Here is a 12,754-nt window from a genome sequence, read left to right on the forward strand (position 1 = left end):
GTCAGTACGTCTGTTTTTAAAAACTTATTTTAAACCAACATAAATATAACGTCGTTCGTAAATAATTGCAACTTCATTGATCATACACTTGTACAGCGACTAACAAAAGTATGAATTATAACGTAAGGAAGATAGTATAAATATGTTGCATGTATGATTTAATGTCATCAATATTCTATTGAAAATGCTCGATAAGAAAATTATCTTCGATCGACAGCCCTTCAGACTGACCTTTAATCCTCTTTACTCAATAAGTGGATCAGCTATGTTGATAAATATTAATGAGATTATATCTTGTTTAAGGATTCGAGAATTTTTAAGCGTAGATATCGATATCAGTGGGCTAGAAGTAAATCAATGTGATGCATCGTCGTTAAATAATGAGAACGAAGTTCTAAGTAATCAAATAGCATCTTTTAAAGGCACGCACAAATGTCATACCGACACGACACAGGTAAGTCTTCCCTACATCTAATTAGCGTCTCTTAGAACTCTCTGTGTCTAGCTACCGTTACAAGTCATTCCCCGTTTCATTTATTGTCTTTATCCGTTATCGTGATTCATTTTCTGAATATCATGCAGTCGGAGACGTTACAACGGAAATTTTCGAAGTGCTTAATAGATATCGCATTATCAGAATAGCATCGAAGCTTCTTTAAGGTTGTGGTTTAAGTCGCTCGAGTTTAAAGGGTTCGTTGCAATTGATGCCTCGTATGGTTTACAGTGTGAGTATCAGAGTCCAAATAATCGTATAAATGAAAACGGTGTCGGTGCTGGTTGGGCGAAAGGTGCATATGTATGCAAATGTCGGAAAGGTTATTACAGCGCGAGTCAACATCAATCTGTTTTTGATGGAATCCTCGTCGAAGGTTGGTAGATAATTTAACTCTCGCCTACGAGAAACGCGTTATCAGCGAGACTTGTAGCTCAGCTAAACCATTAATTTTATAGCTGCTTGGAAGGAAATGCAAGAGAACATAAGCGACGCGTACGTAACGGTGTTCCGCTGCTTACGTTGTGCACCAGGATGTGCTAAGTGCAAGGGACCCGAACCCTGTTTAGCCACCTACAACTGGCCCTTCCGGTATGAACGTAACCATAAACTTCTATTTGTCGTTCGACTATCTGTCTCAAACATTTTATAATTATCAACATAATCGATCTTATTCTCGGATACATAGGTACAATTGAAATATGAAAATGATACACATTCTCGTGTTATACTTTAATTATTTATTAAAATGGGGAATGGCACATTTTCAGATTAAGTAAATGAATTTTACGATTCTTTAAGATGTTTGTTTATCAGATAATAACATGTTTGCACGTGTGTATGTGTTTTCAGAATCTCTCTTCTATCGTTCTCTATTTTCTGTGTGTTTGGTACCATCATCCTAGTGGTCTATATGTATCAACACCGTAAGCTCAAAGTGTTCAAGGTCGCTTCGCCGATATTTTTGTCTATTACGCTTTTGGGTTGTGCTATTATGTATCTCGAAGTACGCATACACTTTCTCGTAAATGCATAAACATATCCAACGCATCGCTCGTATGTAATATTTTTCATATTCTTTCGTGTATTTAGATGGCCGCAATATTTCCCGTTTTGGACATGTATTCTTGTATCGCCACGAAATGGACGAGACATCTCGGCTTTTGCATTTCATACACTGCACTGCTGATGAAAACTTGGAGGTAAGATGTACAAACTTCGAAATTACCGCGATATTTATGCAGAATATTTTCAACCTTACTCACATAATAACACTTTTATGCAGCTATACTGTATACATATTACGAAGGATATTCGAACTAATTGTATGTTTAATCTATAATCTACGTAGAATAATCTATAACAGTACAAGACTAATTAATCTAATTTTAATTAATCTAATTTACAACAGTACAAGACTAATTAATCTAATTTATTCGGCAAAATAAAATATTATTCTGATAAGATCAAAAACTGTTTTCATGAAGATAATAGAAGGATGACAACTGCTTTAGAGAATAGAATTAAGGAGAATTAGAATTATCAGATTTTATTAGGATTATTATTATTATTAGAATAACATCATTATTCATCTTTTTCGCGAACTTCAAACAGAGAACGTTAAGTATTATTTTTGACTAATAAAACGAAGTGACTGGAATTTAAAATCCATTGTGACAATCGAGAAGTAGAATAAGAAAAGAGTAGTAATAATATTTGCGACGTAATAAAAGGTAACTAATACGCAAAAATATTATGTATAATTATCAGACATTAAACGATATGGAAGTAACCAGTAGTAAAATGAAACGATACCGTTTTACTCCTTTTAGAAACAGAATCAATCTCTTTATCATTTTGTGAATGTTAATTTAATTCAAATTTAGCTTCTGTTCGCTTTTTGTTTCTTTCCTCGAGTGTTATACAGAGGCTTGATGCCTTGATTATACGAACACAAATATAAAAACCGTTCTCTTTCTCAGACAAGTAAATTTTTTTAATTCAATGGACATTTTATCATAGTTGTATAGTGTTACTATCTTTTTTATTTCTATGCACATTACCTTCATTGCAAGATCGATGTCGTAATCAGCTACTATGATTATGTGTCATTACCGTATATGTATAAAACGAAGTGTCCTTTTTCATAGAGTATCTCTCACATATCGCGTGAAAAGCGCGCATAAGGTGAAGCTTACGGACAAGCAGCTGCTGCAGTGGATGGTCCCGATATTGTTAGTAATGTTAATTTATCTTGGCACGTGGACACTCAGCGCACCGCCGTATGCCGAAGTGATAGCTGACAATTATGGTCTGAAATTCTACCAATGTTCTTTCAACTGGTGGGACCATAGTTTAGCAATCGGTAATAACAAATATTGAAGCAGATTATTGACAAAACATATTTTTACGATCTTCGAGACAGCTCGCTAGTCGCTTGTTTTAGGTTTGGATGATAAATGTCTAGTATCCGTTAGAAACTTCTGCTGTTGTATCAAATAGAAATATATCGCTAGACGTCACCTACTAAATGAACTTTTTTTTTCAGGAGAAATTCTGTTCCTCGCGTGGGGTATTAAAGTATGTTACAACGTTCGCAATGCAGAGAGTCTCTTCAACGAGGCCCGTTTAATAAGCTACGCTATTTACAATATAGCAGCTGTGAATATAACAATGATCGCTATTCAGTATGACTTTCCATCTTTTTACTATTACCTGTCCGATGTTACTGTAATTTAAAATTGAAATTCTACGACGTCTTTTGCAGTCTTTTCATTTTCCCTCATGCTGGACCCGATATCAAGTATTTGTTAGGCTTCTTGCGTACACAGCTGTCTACTTCTGTCACCATATTTCTTGTATTTGCGCCCAAGGTAATCCAATTATTCTTTCGCTGTCTCGCTTTTCCTTCTATGCGGTAAAATAGTAAAATTCAGCTTTTTAAACGATTAAATAATCGTCATTTAATTCAATCATAAATTTCTAATCTCATATAACTATAGGTGATCCGAGTTTTACGAGGCCAAGGAGATCAATGGGATAGCCGTGCTAGAGCCCGCGGTGTTACGGCCAGTTTCTCTTTAAATGGGATCGGCTTAGTGCCCGAAGAAGCGACAGATTTACACCAAGAGAACGAGGAATTGAAGGTATATTGTTCTGTTTTAATAAACACACAGTGATGTGTGCAAAGGAAAGAGCATAATTTTAGAAAATGAATTTAGGCTTAATATGAGTAATTTTGAGTATAAGTATTGCTAGAATTCGTAGTCGTATCGATTTTAAATTTTCTTTTATCGTCATTGTACCATAGATCTATGAATTGGTCACAGAATACGTTACACGTCTAATTAAACAAATATATGTAATCCGATTTGAAAAATGAATGGTGGGCATCAGATCACGAATATACATATGTAGTAGCTCTACCTAATCTACAGAGTGCTCCACATAAACTGTTAATAACGTTTTTCCAGAAGCCGTAGCAGATATCGGCAAATTTCTTTTTCTTAATTTTAATGGTACAAGAAGACTGATTATGTGGGGGACAAATGATTTTTCTGAGATGATCACTAGGACGGCAAGAGCAGCGCCCTTATTTTTTTAAATGAAATTTACGTAGACTGTTCGTTTGGATAGCTCTTGTGAAACTGAATAACATTTACTTGAACCATCTTTCGTTATTCTGCGTAATTAAAGAGTTATGACGAAGGGATATCTGAAGGGAAACTACGTGGAGGCGTCGAAGGGTAATTAAAATAGACTTATTCTGAAGGAAAATTTCATTAAGCGTTTAAAATCGCAGCGCTTCGACGCCTCCGCGTAGTTCGCCTTTAAATATTTCTTTCGTCATAATTCTTTAACTATGCGGAATAAATGTTTCAAGCAAAATTCAAATGTTCTAGATGAACAGAAATCAATATAATATTACACGAAGAAAACTCTTCGAGTAATCAGTTCTCTCGTACTATAATAAAAAAAAAAAAAAAATTAATAGATACCTGCTATGGTTTCCGAAAAGACGGCTTGTAACATTTTTTCTGAACACCCTATATAATAAGACATTCCTCGAAACAAAGTAAACACCATGTGCAACATTTTGTTTAATAGCGAATAGCTTGGGAGGTAATTAGACGAAAAAGATGAATATTAATGAATACTCCTCACTTTTTGGTAATCAAGAATTTCCAATTCTTGAATATTCCTATTGTTTTGCTACAGTTGCCTCCATATCCAGATATTTTCTGTATAAATTTTCTACCTCTATGTGCATTCTTTTTACAGTGACAACACAGCAACAAAATATCAACCCGTCCCGTGACTTTGAAAAATAATTCGCTTTTATGACAGACAAACCTTTTGATATTTGTCTATTTACCGCTGATAATGTAAATTCAAAATGCAGTTATTACAGTCCAAAGTAACACAACTCCTACGTTTCTCCAGATTGTATTGCAATATAATAAAAAATATATATATCCTAATATATGGACCGTTTATTTTGGAAGTGGTGCAAGTCCATTCGCAGCCCGTAAATATACATTATTTTAGTTAAATTTGTCTAAAAGAAATTTATATAATCAAATTACATATTGACAAATTCGTAGAAACATTGCCAGACTTGATATAATTAATTTATATTTTTGAATTGACTAACATGCTAATCTTTAATTTTCTCGAAATAACAAAAAAAGGTACTTTCAAAATAAACGTATATAATATTAGGATGTCCGAAAAACGTGTTTTTTTACAACAGTACACCTTCATGCAAACGTAAAACCAAGTCTGTGAAATGTCGCAGTGTTTATCTCAACAGAACAAAATGGATCGACAAAATAATATAAAACGAAAAAAGTTGTGCATCTATTATTTCCTCATAAAACGAAAGAAACTTTTCGAACAACCTAATAAAACATGATATAAAACTATTATTACATTATACACATACAGGGTGTCGCAAAATATATTGGGAATATACGTACACTTTATGGTCGATTGTAGGCGCCAAAACGATGAAAAAAGTTTGTATTCTTAGTTAAAAACGATTAAGTTATAGACAATACTATCTTACGCCAGCCGAATGATACCGTCAATGAATTATTGTGCTGATGAACCTTTCTCTCTGTTTCGCTCACACCACTTCGTGTTACGTCGCGGATAATGATTATCATTGATTATGTATGCTGCAGGAAGAAATACAGAAATTGGCAGCGCAGATCGAATTTATGAAAATCGTGCACATGGAGATGTACAATCGCCACATAAAACCGAAAGCAGGCGGATATTTTACTACTCATGGGCCCGGTCATGGTCATCCGTCCTCGGCGCAAAGTCCCATCGCCAAAAGTTCGACGGCCAGTTTCATATTGAAAGTATGTACCTAACTCGTCTTATTCGTCCTGGGCACGCGTGCCTCTTCGATGTATAGAGATTAGATACACAGAACATATTGAAAAATACAGTCAAGTAAATTATTGAGCAGACGGCCGTGGAGCGAGGGGCGAGTGCGGCCGCGGCTGCCGCGGTCGAAGATTCCACTTTCCCTTCAGGAAGTTTGCATCGGGCACGTCGGATGGAAATTCTCAGAGAACGCAAAGCTGAGAGGGAGAGAGAACGGGAGAAAGAGCGTGAGAAGGAGAGAGAAAAGGAGAAGGAAAAATATAAGGAGAAGGAAAAGGAAAGAGAGAAAGAAAGAGAGAAAGAGAAAGAGAAGGAAGAAGAAGCGAAAGGGAAAGAGGCGGAAATGGAGAAAGAGAAGAACAAAGAGAAACAAGCAGAGAAAGAGAATGAAAAGCAAGGCAGGAAACAAGAAGGAAATGTTGAAACCAGCGGACAGGTTTGACTAGTACTAAATAGCGAAGAGGTAAGATTCGTTCGTTTATTTTTATAATAGTTTTATTATCATTTAACGATACGCTGAATACGCTGTTGTAAATAATCCGCAAAATTATAATCTTTCGATGTTAACATATGCTAGATTGCTGACGTAATATTATGCTTTTTTATAGATCAATTATCAATGACCCTAAGCAAAGAAGAAGTTTTTATGTTTGTCTAAATTAAAGCGATACAAGTTATGATGCATATTCGAAAACAAACTTATCAAATTTTTGCCCTTGCCCTAATTGCAGAAACTGTCGGTCTTCTACTTTAGGATTTCTGTAAAGTTATCGGCCACGAACGTGTTAGAAGAATAATCTCCTCGCGGAGGTTAAAACTGCGTTAATACACAACCAAGAAAAAAAAAAAGAGAAACGTGTTAAGTATTCGATATTAATGCTATTTTCGTCTACAATGCGTTGTTTTTGAATTCAAAATAATATATAGAGTAATAAACATTCCCTCGAAGAATTGAAAATTCCCCCTTATAAATAATAAACACAAATGTATCCAGAGAATGAGTTATCACTACCATTTTACATTTTTTGTTACGTATTACTTTAAGTCTGTTTATTACGTATTTTAAACAAGTATCCAATGAAGAGCATACGCTGAAGAATTTTTCGAAAGTTCTAGGATTAAAAAGTACATACAAAATCGATATTTAAAGACGTATTGAGAATAGCCTAAACTCCGATTTAAAAAAGCACAATGGCTCTGGTAAATGAATCATTATGATAACTAGACCGCGGATTTTTCTCCATTTATGGGAAATTGAAAAGTGGAAAAATGCAAGAGATGCGCATAGCATGCAAATGTGTAGCACGGATAAGCAAAGCTTACCATCTATTATAACGTTTAAGAAGGAAAACAAATTTCCGCTTAGGTTCCATTGCTTTATTTGCCTTGAGAAAAATACGAGTTTGCATAAATATCACACGCAGTGTGATAGTAACTACACGTATGTAGAATATAGAGTAAAAGTTAGAGTTAAGTATAAAAATGAAGAAATAATGATTATAGTCGGTATATAGTCTATGTATAGTATAATACCATTAAAAGGGAAAATGTGTTCCAATCCATCGCCTGCATCTTTTGTTTCTTTTGTTTCTTTATTATTAAAATTTTAATATCTAATTACTATCCGTAGATATGGTTATGACAAATGCGAAGCATTAAGAAGAATAGAAAGACGAAAACAGAATATGACCGAGGGAATGAAAAGCGAAAGAAAAAGGGGAAACTTAAATGGTACCCTTTAACGGACATAAGGCGTTCATGGTTTGTATAAATCAAAGAACTGTGTAATCAATAAATAGTGAATACTAAATCCGTATAACGTGTATAACGTGTCATTTGCTTGTGGTGGCAATGTCTCCTTGTTAGCTTTATTGTAAATTATGTACGTTACCACCAAATGACACCTCGTTGTACGTAAAACAAGAAGCATACTATGTATAATGGTGAGGAGAAGTATTGTTAACGATATAGTTATACAAGATTTTTATTAATTTCGTTACTAACCGATGAACGTAACGAAATTCTCATTATTCAAATAACTATGATCGCGACTGTAGTAATATTACTCCTAGGTAAATATTATCCAGAGATACCTGTGAAGTAGAAGAACGAAAACTGTATTTCTCGTTACCAAGACGATCACCTTTGTGATTCATATTAACAAAATCGTAAGTTGTGTAGATCTACCCGATTAGCTCACGAACAGTTTAACAATCGGTTATTTTACACCGTAACGTTACATTTACGTCTAACGTTAGTTATCTTGTTTTGGAATAATATATGGTTTCTTAAAAAAGCAGTTCAGAGAATAAACAGAAAGGAAGGGGTCGTTCAATATAATTATAATGTTTAATGTGACAGAATGTATCGATATGTGTTACTTCCGTAGCTAGAACAACAAACGGCGGCAGATATAGAAACTTTGTAATAACCATTCGACAATTATTTTCAGTTTACGTCTACAAAGCGGTCGAGTATGTGTTCCTCTGTGAAAATAAAGAGAAATAAGTGGGAACGCTTTTAAAAGATTCGATTTCTTACAAAAAGGAGAAGTAATCTCTCTCTTAAGTTACAAATATCACATACATATACGTAACTCTAATCGTAGTTTTAATTTTCCACACTGTTACCTGTGTATGTGAGAGACGCACACGGGTTTATGTCAACAAATGCAATCATATCATAATTCATACCGAGTAAAAAGAATTGAAATTATCAATTGTTCGCTTTAATCAATAGCGTTATCTAAACACTCACTCGATATAAATTTCTAAAGCATAACAGCTATTGCAAATTATAGTAATATACAGATAAGAAAATAAAAAGCGTAGTGTTTACATACATACATACATACGTACATACATACATACATAGTTCGGTACAACTCAAGAACAGGTATATTGACACGTTTACTTCTTTATAACTACACGCGAGTAAGATAATTGTACGTCAAACGTTTACTTTTCGTGTCACGAATTAAAATTAAGAGAATTTTCATAACGTACCAAAGTTACGAAATCTTCGAAATAAATTTGAAAGTATGAATTGCACATGATGAATCGACGAATTGCAAATAGCCAGGTGTAAAATTCACGTTGTTTAAAAGGAAGCAATATTACCAGCCGAAAGATTAATTATTCGAACGCAAATTAGCAGAGTCTACAATGATATTATCGGCGAATTTGTCGATATATCGACAATATTTACACACTCGTGAGCGTGTACGTTTATGTGCGTATACATGAGTATGTGTATGCATGCGTTCGTGTGTTCATGTTGAAAGCGTGAAAATTGCCTCGAGCGTACAAACGCACATTCCAGGTTAACGAAACCCTTCACTTTTATAAGAACGATGCGTTCAAACTAAATTGAAAATTACGATAATCGCGATTATTCGCATCGATTACGATTTTCTAATTCCACTTTTGTTTCATTCTAGTTACGATATCACATACTATTTGTACACTGTACAAGGACTGTGCGAATAATAATCGAGTCGCCTCATAAGGTTATCCTATTAGACATAAATCGCGAGAAATGCAAGAGGCGTATGATAGTTGAAAGTAAATACAGAATAAAAACATCGTTGTATCGCACAAAGTATCGATAAGTATCGAGCACATAAAGCATTTTATTATATGATTGGGGTGTAAAATTCACTTGAAGATATGTCAAAAGATATATGCATTTTATACGACAATAAGATTTAAAATTTAAGGCATGTTCTTGTTACTAGTAACACACAAGCAGCTCGCAATTTCTAATTACTCGAACGATTTCTGTTTCATACATATGATTTCGATTCTGATCATTCAAGAATCCGAATACTACTAAAGTACGCATTTCATAGCTGTCCCTGTACGTGGCAATCTCTTACTCAGTACTTTGAACTGTGCACCTGATGTTACAAACGAATATAATCGAAATGCGATTTAATTTACGATACATAGATTTTACGTATTTCAATTATTTTAATGATTTAATTAATTGGCGAACGATTAATTAATTTCACGAATTCTATTGCATGTTATTTATTATGAAAAGGCGAAGAGATCGCGGTATAAAATATGCAATGTTAGTACTATTATTAGTAGTATTCAACGGAACTGCCACGTACAGGAATTGATGGTCAAATTACAATTGTACGTCAGCAGCACATTAACGTGTTGCAACGTTATGAGCAAGAGCCTGCCCAGCTTATGATCATATGTATAAATAAAACAAGTAATGGAAAGAATGGTTGTATTGTAAGTCAACTTAAACAATGATTGATTTCTTTGGAAAATTTCAGTTCTCGCGATAGGCATTATTGCGTTATATAGTTGATAACCGATAAATATCACTGTTTATATCTAAGATATTTATCGTACACGTAACCATTAATGAACTTGTATGTTTGCTTGCCTGTCCGAATAACGCGCATAAAGCATTGTAACCAAGACGTTTTTATTGCAGCCTTAACGTGTGTAACATACACAGAGCGGGCAAATTGGTTTTCTATTTTCCTTTGGCGAATTCTAATTTACGTGAAATCCAAACTTCATAAAGTGCATGTAATTCTAAAGAAAGAGAGTTTTATTATTTTGGAGATTACCGTGTTCCGCATATCTATGTAAATATCTTGTCATTTTAACAAATTCTATTCGACCGTATTACATGAGACTTTACATTCAATTTCGTATTTTATCAATTTTCTAAACTTTTCGTTTCCATCAAATATTCGCATCTTCGAAAATCTTCTCTTTCATATGTGATCGAAGTTTGCCGATTTTTTAATCATTGGACGTTTCGTGTATTAAGACCTAATATATATTACACTAATTTGTCGAAGGAAAATAGCTTTGAGGATAATAACGCCGGTGCAAGGTAGCTTTACCAATCGACCGATTTCGATGATAAAGATGCGCGAAGTTGCGAAGAATGGAAAACAGGAGAAGCTAATACTAGGGATCGTCCAGATCGAATTTGTCTCGAGAAACAGAAATAGCCTGTCACATACGTTTGTGTGTACAAGTGAAATGGACGTAGTCTAATAGTAAAACGGTGTTAACTGAAAATAGCTGGTAACTTGTTATCGCTTAAGAGATTTAGAATAATTTTAAAGATAAAGGATCGAATTGGTTGAGTCGATGAAAAGATACGAGCAAAAAATAAATAATCGTTCCGAAATTGTCGTATAACGTACTAAGATTTTTATTTATTCAATTATATTAGTAAAAAGTACTCATCGAATCATTAAAACATGGAACGTTTCAATAACAATAGGAACAACATATTTCGAAAGTACGAGTTTTATGAATTTTCCGCAACACGAACTAAGTGTTATTATTTATTTTAATAATATTTTAATAATATAATTTTGCGCGGAACTGTGTCATGACAAGATGTCAAAATTATATATACATTATTGCGGATAATTTTCATCGGTTCCACCTTGGAGAATGTAGTATGGATGTATAATAGATAACATTCAGAGGATAATAATAAGGACAGAGTGATCGCGATAATAAAATTTAGCTAAGCGTAATGTGACGTAAATAATGTCTGCAGAAAATTTATAATTGTCTTTTCTTTTTTTTTTTTTACTAAAGAGGAGCGTTTTCCGGAAACGTCGCGCGTTTCCTCTTCGACGCAGTTACATGAGTGCAATCAATAGAATAAGAAATAGGGTGAAAGAAAGAAAGACAAAGAGTATTATGCTTTCGATGTCGTCGTTGTAACTTAATGTAAGGCTAGTTAAAGAAAGAAAGAAAACCACTTTAAAGTAAATCGATGTTAGAAAAATGCTAATTCACTAAGATTGCGTTCACCGATTGAACATTATAGCTGCAATATCTCTCGAGGCCGATCTCGAACTTAGACGATTCATCGTCATAACACTGTTTTTCTCTTTTTCGTTTGTTGCATCGGATATAAAGACATTAATATGCAGTTTGACACTATGTAACCATCGTAAATCGTGGCAAAGAGAAGGTGTATGATTATGCTAAACGGAAAGATATATCCGTAATTTTCCCACCTGATCCTTGAAAAAGTCTGTGTATAAACGAGAAAACGTATTTGTAAAAATATATTGTATGTCCGGGAATATAATGATACTTGCGAGTAACAAGAGGAATAATGCTCTTTTCATGCTAGTTTCTACCTAATTTCCAACCACGTCAAATATCCCACGTTCTTTTTTCCATATAATAGTATCGGAATATTCCACGAGTAATAATAGAAGGAAAATATTCCATAAATAAAGATTCATTAATTTATGATTTATCAAAAAATTACACGCAGAAGTGTAAAATAACACTGGATTAGTTTTTCGTCCTATAGAGTATTTTCGTGTATTGCCCGTTACTAAATTTTATTATTAAATAAGATTCACATCTGTAATAAATTAAATCTATCACGATACGAACTTCCTTTAATTTCAGCGAATGCATTACGAATCTTTTATCTTAATTATTGCTGGATACGCGTTTGCTCCACAAGTTAAAATCCGATAACGTGGTATCTGATAATCTAGGCATCAAAAAGTCTGATGACCTTAACCTGCTCGTTGTTGAGATTAGTTTTGCTATTATATCAACCCAGAAATTATTTTCTTGTCATTTTGTGTTTTTGTTATAGCTTTCAGTAATAAAATATTTATGAGCCTGTGTTTATAGAACATCTTCTGTCTTACTTTTATTCATAGGGTATGCTAGTACTTTACCCCTGTCTATTTATATATTTATAGTTCTTCGAAGAGAATTTACTATTTACATACCCTATTTATTCATAGGGTATGCTAGTACTTTACCCCTGTCTATTTATACATTTATAGTTCTTCGAAGAGAATTTACTAAAGTTACGCTCGTATTACGTTTACAC

The 12,754-nt window shown here is 33.8% G+C and overlaps 1 protein-coding gene across 5 annotated transcripts in view; it reads left to right on the forward strand.

Moving 5' to 3' along the window:
* Positions 1-12,008, forward strand: part of LOC100644772 (probable G-protein coupled receptor CG31760) — a 70,277-nt gene extending 58,269 nt beyond the window's left edge. For 2 of the 5 annotated variants that reach the window (XM_012313072.3, XM_012313076.3), the window contains exons 7-18: positions 304-454; positions 725-869; positions 952-1,084; positions 1,346-1,499; positions 1,586-1,695; positions 2,644-2,858; positions 3,042-3,180; positions 3,261-3,366; positions 3,496-3,639; positions 5,680-5,862; positions 5,970-6,353; positions 6,499-12,008. In XM_012313072.3, the coding sequence (XP_012168462.1) occupies positions 304-454; positions 725-869; positions 952-1,084; positions 1,346-1,499; positions 1,586-1,695; positions 2,644-2,858; positions 3,042-3,180; positions 3,261-3,366; positions 3,496-3,639; positions 5,680-5,862; positions 5,970-6,332 (1,843 nt within the window). In that variant the 3' untranslated portion in view covers positions 6,333-6,353; positions 6,499-12,008. The remainder of the gene's footprint in view (positions 1-303; positions 455-724; positions 870-951; positions 1,085-1,345; positions 1,500-1,585; positions 1,696-2,643; positions 2,859-3,041; positions 3,181-3,260; positions 3,367-3,495; positions 3,640-5,679; positions 5,863-5,969; positions 6,354-6,498) is intronic. The other 3 variants (XM_012313074.3, XM_012313073.3, XM_012313075.3) reach the window with 3 other exon arrangements.
* The last annotated feature ends 746 nt before the right edge of the window (positions 12,009-12,754 follow it).

This window comes from Bombus terrestris, chromosome 10 (genome assembly GCF_910591885.1).
Source record: "Bombus terrestris chromosome 10, iyBomTerr1.2, whole genome shotgun sequence".
NCBI classification, from domain to species: Eukaryota; Metazoa; Arthropoda; class Insecta; order Hymenoptera; family Apidae; genus Bombus; species Bombus terrestris.